At 36.0% G+C, this 24,554-nt stretch overlaps 1 protein-coding gene across 1 annotated transcript in view; it reads right to left on the bottom strand.

Annotated features, from left to right (window-relative positions):
• CFAP47 (cilia and flagella associated protein 47) overlaps nt 1-24,554 on the bottom strand; it is a 510,608-nt gene that overhangs the window by 147,824 nt on the left and 338,230 nt on the right. The window contains exon 49 of the mRNA XM_057495502.1: nt 19,100-19,211. Within this exon, the coding sequence (XP_057351485.1) occupies nt 19,100-19,211 (112 nt within the window). The remainder of the gene's footprint in view (nt 1-19,099; nt 19,212-24,554) is intronic.

Here is a 24,554-nt window from a genome sequence, read left to right as displayed (position 1 = left end):
AAGAAAATTGGCACTTTCAGAAAAGACCTTCTTTACAGTCTTAACACCACACTGACCAACCCTTCCATACTGGTGACTGTATCTTCTGGTTTTCCTCCTATAAGAGTGTTTGATAAGAGTCCTACTTGGGATCAGCCTGTGGACCCATGCACTGGATCCTGTCTACTCTAGTCTAAACAAGGACCTTGCCATTGTCATGTACCCCACTCTCTTCTGTATCTTCAGTTTTCCCTTTTTGAAACATGCTGTAACAATATTCAAGTTCCAAAAAGCCTTTTCTTCATCTAATGTGTATGTGTGAAAATATGCCTTTGTATATGTTTATACACACACACATACACATGTACTAATACTATGTCAGGTTCAGTATTAAAATCTGCATGAAATGTACTACATGAGTCACAAAAAATGACAGAAGGCATAAGACAAATTAATGGATATTTAATTAATTTTTTAATCAAAGTGATATCTGGCACTGAACTAAGCAAGCTTAATAGGTGACTTCATTCAAATTGGCAAAGTTAAAAATACTGTAATGGTATTCAAATTTTTAGGGAGAATTAAAGACAAAAATAGATGAAGTTACAGTTAAATATGTAATGCTTAAATAACAATTATACCAAATGTAATAGAGATAATACACAGGAATACAGGTTCAAAAAACTTACCCCCCAAAAAACTCAAGAATTAAAAGCAAAAATCGTACTCTTTCAAACTGATAATTCTTAATACTTTGAATAACATTCATTGTTAATGAGAGTGTTGAATAACAGCCCCCATCTCAGACACTGTTGGTAGGAGTACACACTGGTATTACATTTTCTGGAGGGTATTTCTGCAACATGCACCAAACTGAGAATGCATATCCCTTTTGGCATGCCAGTTCCTTTTTATCCTATAAATAGATCATATCTTAAACCTTATCTCCATAGGTAGACCAGCATAGTGTGCAAAGAGTTATTTACAAAGATAGTGTTGCAACAATGTCTGTAACTGCAAAAAGAAAAAAAAGACTTAGTTAATTTCCACCTATGCATGGTTACATGAATTAAGATATATATTTGGAATACTGATCATCTAGTTAAAAGAAAGAAAAATCTATGAAAATGGAAATGAAGATATATCCATGATACTTTGAGCAACAGCAGCGATTTGCAGAGTTTTTTGTCCATAGGATCACTGTGAGTGTGGGGAGTTTGTGTATGTGTGTGTGTGTGAATGATACATAGCGGAACCTTGAACAATGCAGGAGTTAGGAGAGCTGGACCTCTACACAGCTGAAAATCCATGTATGACTTTTGACTCCCGGAAACTGAACTACTAATAGCCTACCATTGACTGGAAGCCTCATAGATCACAAACATACTTTTTATATGTATGATATACTGTATTCTTACAATAAAGTAAGCCAGAGAGAATATGCTTTTTTTTCATCTCTAAAAAATTTGCCAATATATTTATTGAAAAACATCTGTGTATAAGTGGATCTGTGCAGTTCAAACCCATGCTGTCCAAGGGTATTATATAAATGTACTGCATACAAATATGAATTGGTGCTTGGACAAAATTTATTTTCTCACAGTCTGAAGGTAAGATGTCTGAAATCCATGGGCCAGCAGAGCTGGTTCATTCCGAAGGTTATGAGAGAGATCTGTTCCATGACCCTCTCCCAGTGTCTGCTGTTCGTATTTCCAGCTTGTAAATGTATCATTCCAGTTTCTGCCTCCGTTTTCAAGTGGTGTTCACTCCTGTGGCTATCTGTGCTTACTTTCCTCTTATAAGGACAAAAGTCAGATTGGATTAAGGCCCATCCAAAGTCAGCATGACCTCATCTTAATTTGAATTGATCTGCAAAAACCCTATTTCTAAATAAGATCAAGTTCACAGTTATCAGTAGCTAAGATACTAACATACCTTTTGTGAGGATACAATTCAATCCAAAATAATAGGCAAAACATTTCTGTCATTACTTGCAACTTTATAGGTGGCTTTAGCATATATGTCCCCATTTGATTTCAGTTAGTCACTTTATCCATTGTCCAATCTCCTCTTTATGTTCTGATTATGACTCATAATTTTTACATTTTTAATCCTGTAACCATTAATATTTATCTTATGTGTATGAGAGGATCACTTTTAACTAATTAAAACCAACAATGTGACACGTGGGTTCACAACTGGGGCTGTCTGTTACCAGCTGCATGCCTCTAATACCCCAAATGTGAAATGGAGGCACCGCTGGGTAGCAGCTGGTGGCACTGGATGTTACCCAGTGTCACTGGTATTACACTGGGTATTACTGGCTCCCTCCAGGTTTCTGAAAGGGCTCCTGACAGTTCGCTGGTCTCCCAGCAGTTTACCAATTCCTAGGTGGACAGGATTGGCCCAGGCCGTGGCAGAGGAGGGCTTAAGCCAGGTCACAGGCTGCTTCAGGAGCCACAGTCAGACCAAGGTTGGCAGGCCTGCCTAAGGTACATGGGTGACTGTCTCCCTCTGGACTGTTCCCAGACTGCAGGTGTGAGGGTCTGGGGCCAGATTACATGGCTGCCTCCAGACACACAGACAGACCCTGCTCAGTGGGCCTACCTTGGGGGTGTGGACAAGCATGTTTCCTAGTAGGAGTAGTCTCAGACCATCGCTGAGAGTGGCTGGAGCCAAGTTACTGGGCCATTTGAGGATCTGAAGTTGGGCCAAGGTTGGAGGGCCTGCCTCAGGCCCAGACAGGTGTGTCTTCCTCCTGGCCCCCGGGTGGACAGGGATGGTGGCTAAGAGGGGCGAAGCTAAGTCATGGGCTACTTCGGCATCCATAGATGGGACAGAATTTGTGGATGTCACAAAGGGCACAGGAAGGCACTACTCCTACCAGACTCCTTGCTAGATAGGGTTGGTAGCAAGATCGAAACCAAATGGGACCGTAACACAGTCCACATTTGGGGGGGGACAGGGCTGTTTCTGGTCCACAGTCAGGACAACAGTTGGCAAGTCAGCCCCCTGCACATGAGCCTGCCTTTTCAAAATGGTGCTCCTGGGAATTGGACTCCACTGGGATTTTATAATCCCCATGGATGGCTTCCAAATTATTGTTGCTGAAGGGGAAAACAAGGGGAGACCTCCTATTCCACCATCTTGTTGACATCACTCCTATCTTACCATTTTCAATTCCTTTATTTTGAAACATCATCAAGTCACGTAAGTTGTAGGTTAAATGTAATGTTCTACTATAAACATGGATTTCTTATTTTACTCAGGAGCTTAGTATGTGCTTATCAACACATTAGGGAAAGACAGGGTATATAGTACATAAGCTTTGGACAGAACCTGGATTCAAACTTTTGTTCTGCTACTACTAATTTAGCCTTGAACATGATATTTACCCCATCTGCAAAATGGTATTAGTTGTTTTGAGGATTAAATGAGTATAGTTTATGTTTACATAGGACTTACTATATGCCAGGCATGGTCCTAGATGATTTACATATACTAACATTTTTTTGCAAAACATACCTGTAAGTCCTATTATTATCCCCATTTTAAAGAAGGGAAACTGTGACACAAGAAAGTTCAGTAGCTTGCCCAAAGTCAGTCACCTTGAAATAATATAGCTGGAATTTGAATATGAGCATTCTGGTTCAATGTTCACAATCTTTTTTCTTAACTAATAGAATTTACTTTTCAAAGTCTTAAGTTTACCAAAAAAATGACTGCCTAGAGAGTTCCCATATACCCCCCACTAGGTTCCCCTACTACAAACATCTTGCATTAGTGCAGTACATTGCTTACAATTGGTGAACCAAGGCTGATACACCCTTATTAACTAGAGTCCATAGTTTATATTCTGGTTCACTCTTTGTGTTGTGCATTTAATGGCTTTGGCAATGTATAATATCATGTATCTAACATTATGGTATCATGCAGAATAATTTCACTGTCCTAAAAATCCCCTGTATTCCACTTGTTCATTCCTCCCTCCCAACACCTAAGGCCCTGGCAACCACTGACTTTTTACCTCTTCCAGAATGCCATGTAGTTGGGATCATAGAGCATGTGGCCTTTTCAAGTTGGCTTCTTTTATTAAGCAATATGCATTTGTTTCCTCCATGGCTTTTTGTGGCTTCATAGCTCCTTTGTATTTTTTACAAAAAATACCCTGTTGCACAGATATACCACTGTTTATCCATTCAACTACTGTAGAGCATTGTGGTTGCCTCCACATTTTGGCAATTGTGAATAAATCTGCTATATACATTCATGTGCAGATTTTTGTGTGGACATAAATTTTCAACTCATTTGGGAAAATACCAGGTGTGTGAATTCTGGAACATGTTGTAAGTATGTTTAGCTTCGTAAGGTACTGCCAAACTATATTCCAAAGGAGCTGTACCATCACATTTTGTATTCCACCATCCATGAATGAGAGTTCCTGTTGTTCCTTATGTTTGTCAGCATTTGGTGTTGTCAGGGCTTCTGAATTAAGTCCATCATAATAGGTATATAGGTGGGATCTCAGTGTTGTTCTAATTTGCAGTTACCTAAAGCCATATGGTATTGAACATCTTTTCATATCCTTACCTGCAATCAGAGTATCGTATTTGGTGAGGTATCTCTTCAGATCTTTCACCAATTGCTAAAATTGGGTTATTTTTGTTTTTCCGTTGTTGAGTGTTAAGATTAAAAAAATATATATTTTGGAAACCATTCATTTATTACATAGCCAAAAAGTTTACAAGAGAAAAATAAGGAGCATACATATGGATAAAAGATTCAGTTCACTAAGACAAAAACAAAAACAAAAAATGAGATCATAGATACAGAGAACAGATTGGTGGTTGCCAGAGGAAGGGGCTGGGAGGTGAATGGGAGGGAGTTGAAATAGGTGGAGGGAGCAAAACTTATAAATTCCCATTATAAAATAAATAAGTCCTGGGGATCTAACCTACAGCATGGTGACTATAGTTAGTAATGCTGTACTGCATATTTGAAAATTGTGATGAACACAGAGCATAAAAGTTCTCATCACAAGAAAAAATATTTTTAACTATGTATGGTGACAGATGTTACCTAAACTTACCATGGTGACCATTTCATAATAAATACAAATATCAAAAATTGAAATAAAAGGACTCAACTCAGCAAGAATATATAAAAATTATTGGCATATACACACCTAAAAACAGTAGCCCAAAATACATAAAGAAAAAATTGACAGAACTGGAAGGAGAAACAGACAATTCTACAGTATCTGGAGACTTCAAAAACCCACTTTAATTAATGAAATAGAACAACTGGGAAGAAGACCACTAAAGAACTAGAGGACAAGAGAAATACTATAAAACCACCTAGAACCAATAGACTTATATAAGATGTTCTACCAAACAATGGCAGAACACACATTCTTCTCAAAGGAGCATGGAACACTGTCCAGGAGAGATCACATGTGAAGCCACAAAGATTATCTTAACAAATTTAAAAAGATTGAAATCACATAAAGCATCTTTTTTCACCACAATGGAATGCAATAATCAATCAATTACAGAAGGAAAACTGGAAATTCACAAATTTGGCAATTAAAAAACATACTCTTAAAACAACAAATATTTCAAGGAAGAAATCACAATGGTATAAGATAATATCTTGAGACAATTGAAAATGAAAACATGGCATACAAACTTACGGGAATCAGTCAAAACACTGCTAAGAGGGCAGTTCATTACAGTAAGTACACTCATTATAAAAGGAGAACAACCTCAAATCAACATTCTAAGGAACTAGCAAAAGAAGAGCAAAATGAAACCCAAAACTAGCAGAATGAAGGATATAATGATTAAGGTGTAGGTAAATGAAATAGAGAATAGAAAAGCAATAGAGAAAACCAAAAACCAAAACCAAAACCAAAAAAAAAACTCCTAAAAGCTGGTTCTTTGGAAAGATCAACATCATTGGCAGACGTTCAGCTAGTTTGACTAAGAAGAGGGAGAAAAGAGGCAAGTTAAGAAAATTAGAAATGAAGTGGGGACGTTACTATTGTTTTATCAAAATAGAAAACATTATGAGAGAATAGTATGAACAACTGTATGCCAAAGGAATTGGATGACTTAGATGAAACAATTACCTAGAATCTACTAAAACTGACTTGTGAATAATAGAAAACCTGAATAAATATAATACTAGTAAAGAGATTGAATCAGCAACCAAAACCCTCCCTATAAAGAGAAGCAGATGGCTTCACTGTTGAACTCTACCACATATTTAAAGAAGAATTAATACCATTTTTTTCTCAAACACCTTCAAGAAAATTGAAGAGGGAAAACTTCCTAACTCATTCTAAAGGCCAGCAATGCCCCGATACAAAAGAAAAAGAGCACAAGGAAAAAAAACCCCTAAAATCCAATATCCCTAATGAAAATTGATGCAAAACTTTTCAACAAAATACTAGCATAAAAATTCAGCAGCATATTACAGGGATTAGACACCATGATCAAGTGGGATCCATTTCAGGAATGAATGAATGAAGAGTGGTTCAACATACAAACATCAATCAATGTAATACACCACATTAACAGAATAAAGTTTAAAAAATACATGATCATCTTGATTGATGGATAAAAAGTATTTGGAAAAATTTAACAGCTTTTCATAATGATAAAAATAAACTAGAAATAGAAGAGAATTTCCTCAAAATGATAATGCCCATACATGAAAAACCCACACAGCTAACATTATATTCAATGGTGAAAAGCTAAAAACTTTTCCTCTAAGATCAAAACAAGACAAGGATATCTGGTTTTGCCACTTCTATTCAGCATAGTACTGGAATTTCTAAACAGACCAGCAAGAAAAAGTTGTAAAGCTGTCCATATTGGAAAGGAAAGGGCAAAATGATCTGTTTGCAGCTGACATGATCTCAGAAAAACCTTAATGATCCTACACAAAAAAGTTAGAACTAATAAATGCATTTAGCAAATACACAGGACACAAAATCAACACACAAAATTAATTAAATTTTTACACACAAGCAATGAACAATTTGGAAAGGACTAAGAAAACAATTCAGTTCAATAAAATCATTATTTGCATAAATCTACATATGTTAAACTATAAGTGTGCACTGAATAATAAGGAAACCTAATCAATATCTCAAATACTATGAAATACTTTCAAGAACTGAGAGTCCATAGTCTCCATTCTTTCTCATTTCAGTCCATTTATATGCTCAGCATATTTTTTCTTCTTCCAACACACCCATTTGAACGTTACTACCTTTTTATTATCCCTTAACAAACAGAAATTATTTGTAAAACAATTCAAGAGTTCTATATAACAAGACCATATATTATAGACCAGAATGAGAGACTAAGTATTTATCTCAAAAAATAGAAATGAATGAAGGAACTATGGAAGCATTTACAGGTCTATTTAGTAGCCTATGTTTTAACTGAAAGAGCACTTTTAAGCCACCTATCTTAGAACTATGCCACTGATTTATGCACTTTTTTCCCCAATGAAAACCCTTTGTCTTGGCAACGTAATTTCTATTTTATTTCTAAACAATTACATTTTTAAATCGCATCTTTATTTTTGGTTATTAATTAGCTATGGTAGAACGGACAGTAGTCAATTTCCTGTAAACTTGTTACAAAGACTAAAATGAGCTCAGCAACCTGTCAGTAATGAACCTTCAAACCAAATGCAGTAAATAATGATTATGAGGAGAATATGTGTTTCAATGATGGTAATATTTTTCTACACTATATGTATTTGTAATTACTTTGTTCTTTATATTCATCTGTTCTGGTTAAGGCCAATTAACCCAAAAGGAAACAAAAATAAATAAAAAGTTTGATTGTTGGTAGTTGTGTTTATCAGAGTGATAGGAAAATTATTAGACAGCTGTAGAAAACTATAGTACAACAGAAATAATTGTAGCAAGGAAAAGGAACACTTTAAGATACAACATAATTGACTTAATGGAGATTTTCAGTTTGTCTGAAGAGTGTTACAAAAACAATCTAGTAAGAACAGTAATTATAGCTATAGCATTTTCAATAGCACAAGCTTTCATTATGACAAGTGGATTTTTCTCCCCTGCCAAACAATTTGATTTTTCAAAATGCTTTCCTAACAGTCAATAAAACAAACATTTTCTACTATATGTCATTTTCTAAAATTAGGAATTATTAATTTCATTCTATTTTGTAAGATGTAAATCAGACTCAAGTTTAAAGACTAAGCAGTGTAATTTTACATTAATGTTTTTTCTTTAGAAAATAATGAAAAACCATTTATAGGATGTTTACTCTGTGTTAGGCATATGCTAAATGCTTCCCATTCATTATCTATTTAATTCCTTTAATAAACATTTGAGTTAATTATTTTAATTAACTTGTTAGACTTATTTTAAAGTTGAGCAACCTGAGCCATAGAGGTTGGGTAACCTACCCCAGGTCACATAGTTAAGTAAGTGACAAGGGCATATATATTTACCTGACATAGAATATGGGAAATGGCACATTAATTCATGTCTGAATATCACCAAAAATACCACAGAATAAGTGGGCTTTTGACTGGAAAACAGCAAAAGCATTCACATATTTACAAAAGATTTATGTTGACCTAAAGTAACAGGCCTCAGATATTGCACCTTGATCACCTAAACTATGTCTTCCCTTAGAAAACATCCAAAATCAAGTTTCCATGGCAACAGCTACACCTGGAAAGGCTCTTGACACCCCACCTGCTCCTCCCACTGGCTTCATCCTTAACCCGTCCCTGTCGCTGCTGAGGAATTACTGTGAAGGAAAATCTCTGTGTGGCTAGATTTTGATCAACTTGTGAATTTCTTGGAGGCATGAAATTCTGTCAAGAAGTTTTTTCTTAAGTGTTTGGTCTATGCATAGTATGTTATATGTGATCAAATGAATTTTGTTTTGTTTCTCTAATTAATATCATACTACCATATAAATCTGAGTAGCAAGACTAAAGCCAAAAGTCTGAGGAATCCTCTGTTAAACCTCCTCTTCTCCTCCTATCTTTTTCTTGCTTCATTTTAACCTTATTTCTAACTCACTTTTGTTTTATTTCCCCTCCATTAGGGGGCCAAAAGGCAAAGTGGAAAAAACAAAATTATGTGGCTAATGAAGAACAGAGATAAAGAAACCCAGGGCTGTGGCCACATCTGCCTTTATTCTGTGTATAATACAGCTCTTGTCTCCCACTCTTTTTAAATTGAAATAAAGTTGATATATAATATTATATTGCTTCACATGTACAGCATGACTCAATAATTATATACTTTACTAGATGCTGGCCACAATTAGTTCCCCCTATTACCAATCAAAGATGTATTGGTTATATTCTATATGTTGTACTTCCATTCCTATAATTAATTTAAATTTTACAATTTGTAGCTTGTATCTCATTATCCCCCCAGCCCCTATTTTACTAACCCCTCCAGCCCCCTCCCTATGGTAACCAACAATCTGTTGTCCATATTTATGGGTCTATTTTTTGTTTGTTTGTTTGCTTTCTTTTCTAGATTCCACATGTGAGTGAAATCATATGGTATCTGTCTTTCTCTGCCAGGCTGATTTCACTTAGCATAATATCCTCTAGCTCCATCCATGCTTTCGCAAATGGCAAGATTTCCTTTGCTACGGCCGAGTAATATTCCATTGTGTATATGTGCCACATCTTCTTTATCCATTCACCTACTGATAGACACTAAGGTTGCTTCCATATCTTTGCCATTATAAATAATGCTGCAATGAATATATATCCTTTCAGATTAGAGATTTTGTTTTCTTCAGTAAATTCCCAGAAGTGGAATTGCTGGGTCTTATGGTATTTCTATTTTTACTTTTTTGAGGAACCTCCATATTGTTTTCCATGGTGGCTGCACCAATTTACATCCCCACCAACAGTATAGGAGCGTTCCCTTTTCTCCAAATCCTCACCGACACTTGTTCTTTCTTGTCTTTTGCACAGTAGCCATTCTGACTGGAGTGAGGTGATCCTGCTCTTCCTAAGCTTTTAATGTTTATGATAAAATATATGGTAATTTAGCGCCCAACTGTACTTCTATAGGCTCCTTTTTTGTGTCATTATACTGTTTGTTCTTTCTGTAACACATTTTTGACAAGAGTGTAACAGAAGACATGGCAAACTATAGGAAAGGATTGTTAAAGCCTACAGGATTCAGATTTCTGATGTAGAGGATGGTTTATCATGCCTTAGCTTCAGCAAGAACCTATGCTTTCACTGCTGGGACAAAACGTTATAAAAGTGATAGTCTAAATTGCTATTAAAACTGCATGCTTTTTCCTGATCTGTATTTTTAAAAGTGACAATTGCATTTCATTAAAATGAAAAATGTCTGTAATCATTTCACAATGTATATATATATCAAATCATCACATTGTGCAGGATAATTAATGATATTCAGATACCCAGAAGACTTTAATCTACATACCTAGCTATCTTATCTATAATCTCTACTTATCTATATCTCCTCTTAGCTCCATAAAGTCATGTTATCTATTAGTGATATCAAATGTTATTGTTTATTTATTTGTCTGGATTCATTGCACAGTGAAGGTGGCTTCTAAAGCCTCCATATAAAGCCTTCATTTTTTTTTATTTTAAACTTCTTTGAGTAATTTCTGCCTGAAATAAAAATGAATATTAGTATTTTTTAAAGGATTTTTTTTATCTTGGTATCCCTAATATACCATTACATGAGCAACATTGTGGTAAGTAGATTCCCCCCATTATCAAGTCCCCACTACATACCCCATTATAGTCACTGTCCGTCAGCATAGTAAGATACTATAGAGTCACTATTTGTCTTCTCTGTGCTATGCTGCCTTCCTCGTGCCCCCTCCCTGCACATTATGTGTGCTAATCGTAATGCCCCTTAATCCCCTTCACCCTCCCTTCCCACCCACCCTCCCTAGTCCCTTTTCCTTTGTTAACTGTGAATATTAGTATTAAAAAGTATCCTTAGGCCCCTTCCAAGCAACAAAAAGGGGGAGATCATTTCTCATAAGAGTGCAGAATAGTAAGAGGCAATTATTCACCAGTATTTGTAACACTTTTTGAAGTAGTTTCACTTTAAGAAAAAATATTTAAAAGTTAAAAAATGTTTTAAAGTTTCAGAATTTCTGTATCATCTTCTAACTTGACTAATTCTAAAAGTTTAATTCCTCCCAGATTAGGAAAGCATCCTTTAAGGGTGCTTTAGATTTTAAACATTTCTATAAAATGTATGAGTAAATATTTACAATAAACTCCTATATCTCAGATTCTTAACTGCAAGTTTTACATGAGAAAAGCCAATGATCAGCCAAATTATATTTTTATTTTATTGTATTGCGAATAACTCCTCACAAAATACACACCTGTTTTTTGATCTGTAAAGCAGGACACACACACACAGAACTTTATTTTTACAACAATATGTATAAAATTCAAAATTAAAATATAAAAATTTTAACTGGAATACCATAGTGGATCTGTCAGCCTCTAGAGCCACTACTGTCTTCTTCTAAGAGCAAACTTAATTTATATTGAATAGAGCATCTCTAGCCTAGAAAGAACACATAATCAAGTATTATGAGTGAATGCTGTGCCAATTAAATGTGGGTTTCATGGCAAACACTAGACTTGCAGGCGAATCTTCCTCAGCTTAATGTAGTATATGCAGTTTTCAGATTTATGTTCTTCTCCAAATTTCTAAATCTTTCCTGTTCTCATATTTAACACACTCCTATTATTGTATTAAGTAATTGAAAAAATATTTTAGAAATGATTTTGTTACTGAAATGTATTGCTTTTTCTTTCAATATTGACAATACTTACTGCTGTTTGCCAGCTGTTGGTCTGGAGGCCAATGCTGGCCTGGCAGTCAAAACATGGATTATCTGGTGTAAAAGGCAGAAAATGCACTATATGTCATCACTCACTGATCTATCAACACAAATGAATTTATGTAGAGCCAATCATCTGAGTGGGGCTTGAGACTAGAATTAATACTTATTTTGATTTTTGGAGTTCGGGGCAGGAAGAAAAGGTCCAGTGCTCACAAGCCCTTGAGGGTAGATGGAAGGGAAGCCATCCCAAAGACAGATGGCTAAAGCTGTCATGAAACATCTGAGCACAGGCTGCCTGGAACAGCAGAGATGGTAAAAGCAAAGTGGAAAGCCCAAAGGAGCAGGCGAGGATGCAGGCAAACAGCTGATTCTCTCCGCAGAGAGAGAGCCCTGATTTTGCAAACCATTTCTTTCACCTCAAAGAGCATGAAAGTGTTTGATAGCACCCTACCTGTCCTTTTCATTGAGACAAACTAGGTCAGAGTGGGGAGAAAAGCAGCTGCAAATCCTCCCCTCCCTTATACCAGTATCATGTTACAGAGAATTTTAAAAAATGGGGATTAGCTTATTAAGTAAGTGTGATAAACATTAACTGAGCACCTACTAGATGAGCACATTTCATATATTCCCATTTAATGCCCATAACCACTCTGAAAGGTTAAATAGTACCTATGCTTTACATGTAAGAAACCTGATGTTCACTGAAGTTAAGGTCACAACCACCTAAGCTTCAAATGACAATTGCAAATTTAAATAGCACTACTTTTGCTCAGTATCACATTCTGAAAATACATGTGACAAGCACTGCTGCTTATCACGTACAACATTAGGCATTAAATTTTGAAATGGATTTGTGTTTTAAAGATGGCAACTGTAAATACAGTTTCTGGAGAGTGTGTCCTTTCAGAGTAACAGGATGCAAACGATAAAAACTATTTCTATCTTGCTTAAACATAGGCCTAACATAAGAACTTTATTGTGTGCACATTAAACATTTTGTTTTGACATTAGACAAAAGCTTATTGAAAGGGAATTTTAAGAAGTCTTTAGCAAAGCCAACTAAAAACTTGTTTGCAATTGTTTGGAAGGGGTTTTCTTGTGCTAGTGTCATAATAGATCTCATTTCAGCAAAAGAACTGCTAATTTGCAGGAATGGATATTAGCTATAATTCACAGTTGGGCTGAAATGAATGAATATAATCACTCTTCGGCAACCAAAAAAACCACTTCTGGATGCTTTTGAAAAAATACAAGGTGAATTGGTGGCTACACGAAAATTAAGCATTGTTACCTACATTCTGGAGCTGCCAGCTTGTTGAGGGGTCATGCATAGTAAAAGAGATTTTCAGACCACTCTATAATGAATGTTCAGGGTAGAAACTAAATTTACTGCTAAGACTGGAAACTACCTTAAACGTGGCTTCTCAATATTTAGTTTTCTAATGTAGAATAAACAGTTAAAGCTCCTTGGTGGCTCTGAGCTGTGCCCAAGTAGTGTTCTGTAACATGTAAAGACTTGACACAGTAAGTGAACGTTATACGAAACATTCTTTTTTTTAAATTTCAAAAGAAGTTTTTTATTTTTAAATTGAGATATAATTGTCATATAAAATGGCATTAGTTTTAGGTGTAAAAACATTCTTGTTGTTTAATGTTTTAGAGATTGTTTTAGGCTACCATGCCATGACTAATATATTAAATTATTTCAGTCTGACTTTGTTCATACATTTAAATGGTTCATAATTCAATAAATGATTCTTGTTATTGCCTTTCTCTGTTGTACTCCCATTAACCTTGTGGACATAGTCAACTACCCGCATTTCCCCTCTGCACCCCTTTATTTTTGGTCACAAATAAATGTCATTAATGATTGTACGAATTTCCAAAGACCATTTTCCTTGGAGATGAAAGTATGTTTGTTGCTCACAAGTAGGAATTCATAAGGCATAATTATGAAGTCTTAAACTTAGGTAAAAAAAATTAACTGAACTAGTTAATGAGAAGAAAAGTTGTTCAAAATATTTAGGGATTGCCATTTCTACAATGTATTGGAAAAGATTCACAGAATCCTCTCTCAACTGAAAATTCTAAGTTGAACATGCATAAAACCTAAGAAAGCAAGAAACTACTGCAGTAAGTCATCACTGGAGATGACATTTATTACTCTGTGATGGTCAGAGTCTCGGCTTTAGGGGTTACAATCAGGAATCAGCAACACATCAGCAGCTGAAGAGCCCATAGTTGCAAGGCTTGGCTCCAGATTTCACATTATATTTTTGGCCTACCAAACTCCAAATTAATTATTTAGCTTCATAGCTCTTCATTTCCCTTCACAGAAAAGGGACCTAGAGTTATCCCTACAAGTTTAGGCAGTCACCTGTTTGTTCTTACTAAAATTTGCCTTTTAAGGTTCTGTTATAACCCTAATATTCCCAAGCTGGAGGGCACTGAGCTGATTAGTATGACATTCTCATAAGGATCTCAGAGCAGTTGTGCCAGAGACATTTGTGCTCTATGTAGATTATTAAAAAGCAACTAGAGCATATTATTAGAAAAAATAATATGTAGAGTATATCAAATTGTTAAACCTTAATTCTTACCTGTACAAGTTCATCTTCCTTGTACGGTATTAGGAGTGAATTGCTCTATGTGTGAACATGCATATTTATAGCCATCACTAAATCACGCTTGCGAATCATATTATGTTATGGCAATCAAAATTAATTGAAGAATTATTGTTACTAAAGTATATGCTAACCACTGAGGCCTTATCATCTTCACCTAAATATTAGTCTTGTGCAAAAAATCAAGCTTCTGCCTGAAACGAATGGAAATTTAGTTGCATATTTCATTCATTACTAAAAATATGCAACAGGCCCTTACTACATTTCTATATTTTATTACATTCTAATCCTCTAACAATGGACAATAATATTAGCATTTTGCATTCTAATATTTATCCCAACCAGAGACATCATTTTCTGGTTATTAAAGAGAGAATTAAGCCATCATGTTTTAATACACTCAGTCATTAACACATTATTTTTACCATGCCTACACATGTGATGTCTGCTTGGTTTTGTCTGTTTCCCTCTAAGGTTCCATATTTTCATATCTAGGTTTACAGAGTCAATATTTTTCTGAAATTTACTGACATACAAAGATGATTTGCAAATCAAGGTAGAGCTGGGCTCTTTCTCCCTAACTAGTACATCTATTCTGATCACTTTTCTCTCAAAGTTAATGGTATCCTCTTCCTTAGAGTTGCTTACTGTAAGAAGTACACTTGGCTCTCCTTTCTTCCTTATCTCTCCACATCCCGATTTTCATCAACACAACTGTTGTGGACACTATGCTGGATCGACCAGATTCCTTTTCAGGAACAAAGGATTTATTTCTGTAGCTGATGGGAATGGTGCTGGAAGATGCCCATCAGGTCAGCTCCCTTTAGGTATCACCTTGTTTGAAAAAAAACCTCGTCCAAGGTCAAACCTCCTGCCACACATAGCCCACTTTCAATGACCAATCAACACAGCAGCATAAAGGCCTAGTCCCCTTCTCCTAACATGGGACAATTCCGAAGGGCCATGCTGTCTTCAGAGGCCCCAGTGAGTTGACTAAAACCCCTCTCTGGGGCTGTCTGGAAGCCCAGCTTCTCCCCCTGGTCAATATACTCCCTTACCTTTCCCTTTGCAAGTGTTGATTACAACACACTCCCTAATAAATGTCCTACAGGCTAATATCCCATCTCAGAGTTTAATTCCCTGGATACCCAAGCTGTTATAAAATCATTTTCCATTTTTATTTCTCTTTAAATTGCCCCTCTGTTTTATAACCCACTATCAGAGGCCTAGGTCAGTTGGCCCTTAACTCTCATTTAGAATGGTCAATCTTAACTCTCTGTTTCATGGCCAAAGAGGCATTCCAAGAAATATTTCCACATAGGCACACTTGCACCATGATTGTAGCTCATTGCAGGCTGCTGTGAAAGTTCCAAATCTATCCATTTCTCAAAATTTTAATCTACCAGTCAATATGCCATGACACTCACTTACATGCTCTCGGGGCCCCATACAAATCCCCTCTGCAAACAGTTCCCACATACACCAGTGGTTTCCTCTGGCTCTTTTCCAGTGGTGATTCACTGCCCTGGGAATCTACTCTATGAGCAAACTTCAACGTGTGATGGATCGGAGTTAGCAGATGATTATGCCTAATTTCCTGCCCTTTGGCATCGTACTTCCTCACAAGGTTCCCAGTAAGATTCCCTAGGTCTCAGCAGTACTCTGACATCTAGCTTATTTTATTTGACTTTTTCCCTTCAGCATCTGATGTCCCCATTCTCTCAGAATGCATCCTGTGATCACCGCTTCAGTAAACTATTTGGAATTGAACTCCTCTCTCAGGGTCTGCTTTGGGGAGAAGAGGCACGAACTAATATTGAGAACTGATCGACTAGAATATTGCTTGAGGCCCCTAAATGACCTCTCAGATCTAACTGCCCTCTTTTGCCCCTCCTGCCTTATGTATTATCTCTAGATTTCTCTTAAAACTTGGTTAACTCACGGCCCTCAGAATTGGCTCCGAGTGCAATAAGAAGTAAAACAAAACTCTGCCCAACAAAGTTGGCCTGTATTTTAAATTGCATGTCACCCTTACATTCGTCACCACAAACACACACTCCAAACACTCCCCTCTATTCATTATATACAGTATCTTTGTGTTTTCACAAGAGTTGTTTTCTCTGCTGGGATGCCCCCACCACCACACTGGCTGACAAATCCCAGCTCTTTCTCCAAGACCCAGATCAAACCCTTCACTGGATCAAATAAAATAAGCTAGATGTCAGAGTACTGCTGAGACCTAGGGAACCGTACTGAAAACCTTGTGAGGAAGTGTCAGGACAAGGACAAGGAAATTGGGCTTAATCATTTACTAACTCCTATCCAGCACAGATCAAAGTTAGTATCCTTTGCTTCCACTAAGAAGCCCACTTAGACCCCCCACTGCTAGGGCTAACATTTCTTGCTACCATGCTCCCCAGCACCATGCGCAAACTTTTAGTATATCAGAGCATGCCTTGTATTGGGACGATTTACGCTTCTCTATTTCCACCACCAGACATGAATCCCTAGGAGGCAGGAGCCATATGATACCCATCTCTGTACCCAGTGGTAATACTCGAAATAATTAACTTACCTACATTCCTGCTCTGATCAATCAGAAAGGATACCAAATCAAAGTCCTGAGGCCATATACATCTACAAATTTTAGAGGCTACCTATCTTTATATTACATCGGATTAATGGCAGTTCAGAAGCAATTACATTTATACTGCTTAAAATATTGTAGAAGTCTTCCAATAGTAATATCAATAAAAATGGAGTTAGCCTTCTTTATAAGTTCAGCTTCTCAATCATAATGACAACATTAATTCAATGCTAAGGGACCGCACTGGGAAGAACAAGCAGCAGCATGTCTTGCAAGTATTTTTCAAAATTATGAAGCCTGCAAAACCTCTTATGTAGCAAGCAACACTTACTACCTCATCCTCACTTAAGAATGTACGGAGTTGCCTTTAACTTCCCCAAATTCCTTCTAAAGTCCTTCAAACCAACATGCTAAATGAATCCATATCTAAATAGTGAAAATATGAATTGAAAAGTTATAGTCTCAGAGATACTTCCAAAACCAACAAAAAATGACTATACAAAGGAAAGATGTATTAAATACAATTGTTTAATTATTCTTAGCTCCATTTCCGTAACTGTCAAGAGTCTGAAAGACCAGGGGCTTTGTTTTGTCTAAGGGAGTCATAAACATTCCCAATTCACCAATGTTCCACAGTTTGAGTTTCCTCTTATGTTCCTTCTCATGCATAGCAGAACTCACTGCCTTTTATAGAACAGGAAATGGATTTATTATGTTTATCAAAGATAATAATGGCAATTCTGAATGATTTGCTGCCCTTTACAAAAGCCCAGTTAAATTTTAAAACTAAGGAAAACACACCATTAGGACTATCATTTGACTATTAAAAACTGAAATTTATATTTCTTAAAATCAATTCAAATCTTCTGAATTACATAAAAATGGTGAAACATGCTACTTCATTGAAGTGTTTGGAATAGGCTCACTATAGCTCAAAATCTACCTATCACACAGAGAATTACTAATGGGCTTTGTAAAGCCAAAAGTCTAAAAAGTGATGGGATGATTTCAGGAGATGCTAATGACTATGACTCTGGTGACAACTGAGGCCAAGCCCACTAGAAGCCAAGAGTGGTGTGGGCAGGTTGGCTCTGCTTTCATAGCACATTATGCTACAGTGTATTAACTGGATCATTGTGTTTGCCATTCTGAAACTGCCCTTCTTTACAGGTTCAGCTTGTTAATTGCATTGGGTCTACTCTTTTTCTTCTTTGGAGCAGCTCTCTACACCTTCTATGCTAGTTTTAGAACCTTTCTTAAAACTTACTTTCTTGACGCAAACAGGGCTGCACAAGATTGCTACTAGATATATGCTTTGTACACTTTGAACTTGTACCAATTTACCTACATTATAATAATTTCTTTAGCAGGATCCAACCACCAGGGGGCATTTAATTGTCTACCAAATAGGACTACTTATTCCTCTGATGGATCACAGCGCCTCAGTTCTTCCCTATTACTCTACTACCCTTTTCACCCCCTCTCTCTTTACAAGCTTGTAGGAATAACCTTCATGCCCATTCCCAAACAAGCAATTCTGTTCAGGGACCATCAGGGCAATTTGTATAAATGAATACTTTATAAGAGATGAGGGAAGAAAACTTCACATATACCAAAGACTTTAACATATTTTTCCTGTGTCAATTAAATGTTTGTACATATTTTTATAGTATTTAGTTCCATAAGCAGAAATTTTCATAGGATGATGTCTGGTTCATAAATTGGTACAACAATTTGAAAACAGTTATGAAAATTTTAAATGTATGTATCTTTAAATATTCTCACTTCTAGGGATTTGTCCTACAAATGAATTCAAATAAATGGCCAAGAGAGTATAGCACTAGAAATAAAATGCATGCCCCCAAGCTCTGATTATTTAGAAAGCTAATGACTGAAATGGAAAACTAAATTCCCTTCTGGGTTATTTATTAGAAAGGAAAAATGTAAATTACATTTTTATTTCTTCTCATTATGTATCTGTCCTAACATAGTAGGTAATAGTATTTTGTTAAGGGTTTCATTACCTTTGAATACTCCACGTTTCCAAGGACATATGTGTAGAATATATGGAATTACATTGTCAGGGTCTATGGTGATGTTTGGATTTCCCCACACCATTGGAAGATCTGAAGATACCTGGAAAAGAGAATTCAAAAACAAGAATTACATAATACTAGTATTTACATGAAATTAGTGTACCAAGCTAAAACATACAAAATCCCTGAAATTTAAATGCTTCCATTAAAACTGTCACTTTTAAATGAAAAGCAAAACAGAAAAATCTGAGAAGAGACCAATGAAAAAAATAGAGAAAAGGAAACAATTCTTAGAAAAGAAACAATGCTTATTTTCTGTCACTACATGGAGCAAGATTTTTGATGCTTACACAATTTGCATATCTCCTAGAGATGCACAATTTTCCTTATGCAATTACATGTACAAAAGATGAACCATTTCAGTGAATTTTTACATCAATATTAATACAGCATATAAAAATATTTAGGCAGCATTTGACCACACTGGCTAAATCCAACTTTCAGCTTACTGAGTGGTACATCTGGCTATCCCCCACCGCCCAGGCAAACACTAATCTACTTTGGACTCCATATATTTGCCTTAAGAAATTATACAGTATTTGGTCTTTTGTGACAGGCTTTTTTCGCTTAGCACAATGCTTTCAAGGTTCATCTATGTTCTGGTATATATCACTACACCACTTCTTTTTTTACTAATGAGTGGTACTAAATTATATGATAAGCCACATTTTGTGTATCCATCCATAAATTGATGGAAATTTTTGGGTTGTTTCCACTTTTGTCTATTTTGAATAATGCTGCTACGAAAACATGTACGAGTTTTTGAGTGGGCACAAATTTTCATTTCTTAGGGACATACATCTAGGACTGGAATTGCTGGGGCATATTATAATTTGGTATTTAACCTTTTGAGTTACAGTGCTCTAAAACTGTTTTCCAAAATGGCTGCACCACTTTCTTTCCCACCAACAATGCATGATAGTTGTTATTTCTCTGTACCTTCTTTCAAGTTTTTATCGTCTGTCATTTGATTACAGTCATCCTAGTGCGTGTAAAGTGCTACCTCATTGTGATTTTGATATGCAATTCCCTAATGACTAACAATGTTAAATACCTTTTCGTGTGCTTATTGTTTACTTGCATATCCTCCTTGGGGAAATATGTGTTCAAACTATTTGCACATTTTAAAAACTGTGTTACTTGTCATTTTATTACTGAGTTTTACTGAGCTGTAAGAGATCTTTACATACTTTAAAAACAAGGCCCATATGCCATATATGATATGTGAATATCTTCTCTCATTCTGTGTGTTTTCACTTTCTTCAAGGTGTCATTTGAAGAACAAAACTTTTAACTTTGATGTCCAACTTATTTACTTATATTACTGTTTTGATACTTGTGCTTTTGGTGTCATATCTAAACTATAATTGCTTAAACCAAGGTCATGAAGATTGACTCCTACGTTTTCTTCAATGATTTTTGTAGTTTTAGCTATTGAATTTTGTTCTATGATCCATTTTGAGTTTGTTTGCACATGGTATGAATTAGGTCCAAATTCATTCTTTTGCATGCAACTATACATTTGTGTCCACACCATTTTTTAAGAAGATTCTCTGTCTTATCAAATTCTTTTGGTATTCTGTATCAAAACTCAGTTGACTATTATTAAACAGGTTTATTTCTGGACATTTTATTCTATTCCATTCATCTACATGTCTACCTTAAGCCAGTACCATATTTTCTTTAATGTTATAGTTTTTTAACTAAGGGATTGTATTAAGTTTTAGAATTAGGAAGTCTGAGTTATCTACCTTTTTCTTCTTTCACAAGATTGCTTTGGCTATTCTGGGTCACACTTCTACAGGAATTTTAGGGTTGCCTTGTCAAGTTCGTGAAAAAAGTAAGCTGGGATTTTGATAGATACTGTGCTGATTCTATTATGAATTTTGGTAATGCTGCTATCATAACAATATTAAGTTTTCTAATTGATGAGCATGGGATGTCTATTTATTTATTTGGAGTTTAATTTCATTCAATAATATTTTGTAGTTTTCAATATATAAGTATTGCCCTACTTTTTTTTCTTTATATCATTGATTAACAATCTTATATTGGTTGCAAGTATACAACACGGTAGTTCAACAGTTACCCATATTATTAAATCCTCACCTGCACTAGTGCAGTTAGTGTCTTTTAACATAGGAACATGCTATACAATCATTGGCTATATTCACCATGCTGCACTACCATCCCTGTGACCAACTTTTATTATGATTGAGAATTTTTGTGTCCCTTTATCTCCCCTCCATCCTCCCCATTAACCGACTCCAATCCCTCTCCCATGGTAAACACCAGTCACTTCTCAGTGCCTATGAGTCCACTGCGGCACTGTTCATTTTGCTTTGTCTTGTTTTTCGATTCCACAAATAAGTGAAATCATATGGTATTTGTCTTTCTTCATCTGGGTTATTTCACCTAGCATAACACCCTCTAGGTCCACCCATATTGTTGCAAATGACAGGAATTCTTTTTTTTAAGGCTGAGTAGTATATTCCATTGTGTATATGTACGAGATCATCTTTATCCATTCATCTGTTGATAGACCCATAGGTTGCTTCCATAACTAAGTTATTGTAAATAATGCAGCAATAAACACAGGAGTGCAGAGATCTGACCCCCCCCCCCACTGGTCAAAGCTTTATTTATTTATTTATTTAAGCATGTATGTATGTATGTATTTACTTACTTACTTATTTTAAGGTATTATTGATATACACTTATGAAGGATTCACATGAGAAAACAATGTGGACACTACATTCATCCATGTTATTGTGTCCCCCCCATACCCCATTGCAGTCACTGCCCAACAGTATAGTAAGATGCCACAGAGTCACTATTTGCTTTCTCTGTGCTACACTGTCTTCCCCATGACACCCCCCACACCATGTGTGCCAATCATACTACCCCTCAATCCCCTTCTCCCTCCTTCCCCACCTGCCCTCCTCCACCCCTCCCCTTTGGTAACTGCTAGTTCCTTCTTGGAGTCTGTGAGTCTCTTGCTGTTTCGTTCTTTCAGTTTTGCTTTGTTGTTACATTCCACAAATGAGGGAAATGTCTTTGGTACTTGTCTTTCTTCACCTGGCTTATTTCACTGAGCATAATATCCTCCAGCTTCATCCATGTTGTTGCAAATGGTAGGATTTGTTTCTTTCTTATGGCTGAACAGTATTCCATTGTGTATATGTACCACATCTTCTTTATCCATTCATCTACTGATGGACACTTAGGTTGCTTCTGTATCTTGGCTATTGTAAATAGAGCTGCAATAAACATAGGGGGTGCATATGTCTTTTTGAATCTGAGAAATTATATTCTTTGAGTAAATTCCTAGGACTGGAATTCCCGGGTCAAATGGTATTTCTATTTTTAGTTTCTTGAGGAACCTCCATATTGCATTCCACAATGGTTAAATTAGTTTACATTCCCCCAGCAGTGTAGGAGGGTTCCCCTTTCTCCACAGCCTTGCCAACATTTGTTGTTGTTTGTCTTTTGGATGTTGGTCACCCTAACTGGGGTGAGGTAATATCTCATTGTATTTTTTATTTGCATATCCCTGATAATTAGTGATGTGGAGCATCTTTTAATATGTCTGTTGGATATCTGAATTTCTTCTTTGGAGAATTGTCTGTTCATATCCTCTGCCCATTTTTTAATGGGGTTTTTTGCTTTTTGGATGTTGAGACGTGTGTTCTTTATATATTTTGGATGTTAACCCCTTGTTGGATATGTTATTTACAAATACATTCTCCCATACTGTAGGATGCCTTTTTTTTCTGTTGATGGTGTCCTTTGCTGTACAGAAGCTTTTTAGTTTGATGTAGTCCCATGTGTTCATTTTTGCTTTTGTTTCCCTTGCTCAAGGAGATGCGTTCAGAAAAAAGTTCCTCATGTTTATATTAAAGAGATTTTTGCCTATTTTTTCTTCTAAGAGTTTAATCATATCATGACTTACATTCAGGTCTTTGATCCATTTCAAGTTTACTTTTGTGTATGGGGATAGACAATAATCCCGTTTCATTCTCTTGCGTATAACTGTCCAGTTTGTCAACACCAGTTGAAAAGGCTGTCATTTCCCCATGGTATGTCTATGGCTCCTTTATCATATGTTAATTGAACATACATGCTTGGGTTTATATCTGGGCTTTCTAGGCTGTTCCATTAGTCTATGGGTTTATTCTTGTGCCACTATCAAATTGTCTTGATTACTGTGGCTTTGTACTAGAGCTTGAAGTTCGGGAGTAAAATCTTCCCAGCTTTATTCTTCCTTCTCAGGATTGCTTTGGCTTTTCGGGGTCCTTTGTGGTTCCTTATGAATTTTAGAACTATTTGTTACAGTTCATTGAAGAATGTTGTCAGTATTTTGATAGGGATTGCATTGAATCTGTAGATTGCTTTAGGCAGGATGGCCATTTTGACAATATTAATTCTTCCTATCCATGAGCATAGGATGTGTTTCCATTTATTGGTATCTTTTTAAATTACTCTCATAAGTGTCTTATAGTTTTCAGAGCATAGGTCTTTCACTTCCTTGGTGAGGGTTCTTCCTAGGTATTCTGTTATTTTTGATGCAATTGTGAATGTAATTGTTTTCCCAATTTCTCTTTCTCATAGCTCATCATTAATGTATAGGAATGCAACATATTCTGTGTATTAATTTTTTATCCTGCAACTTCACTGAATTCAGATATTAGATCTAGTACTTTTGGAGTGAATTCTTTAGAGTTTTTTATGTACAATATCATGTCATTTGCAAACAGTAACAGTTTAGCTTCTTCTTGACCAATCTGGATGCCTTTTTTTTCTTTGTGTTGTTTGATTGCCATTACCAGCACCTCCAGACCTATGTTGAATAAAAGTGGGGAGAATGGGCATCCTTGTCTTGTTCCCGATCTTAAAGGAAAAGCTTTCAGCTTCTCACTGTTAAGTATGATGTTAGCTGTGGGTTTGTCATACATAGCATCTATTATGTTGAGGTACTTACCCTCTATGCCCATTTTGTTGAGAGTTTTTATCATGAATGGATGTTGAATTTTGTCAAATCCTTTTTCAGCATCTATGGAGATGATCATGTAGTTTTTGTACTTCTTTTTTTTGATATGGTGGTTGATATTGATGGATTTTTGAATATTTTATCATCCTTGCATCCCTGGAATAAATCTTACTTGATCATGATGGATAATCTTTTTGATGTACTTTTGAGTTCTGTTTGCTAATATTTTGTTGAGTATTTTTGCATCTATGTTCATCAGGGATATTGTTGTGTAATTTTCTTTTTTTGTGGTGTGTTTGCCTGGTTTTGGTATTAGGCTGATGCTGGCCTCATAGAATGAGTTTTTAAGTATTCCTTCCTCTTCTACTTTTTTGTTCAACTTTAAGGATAAT

Source organism: Manis pentadactyla, chromosome X (genome assembly GCF_030020395.1).
Source record: "Manis pentadactyla isolate mManPen7 chromosome X, mManPen7.hap1, whole genome shotgun sequence".
Lineage (NCBI taxonomy): Eukaryota > Metazoa > Chordata > Mammalia > Pholidota > Manidae > Manis > Manis pentadactyla.
This window is presented reverse-complemented; position numbering and strand designations above follow the sequence as displayed.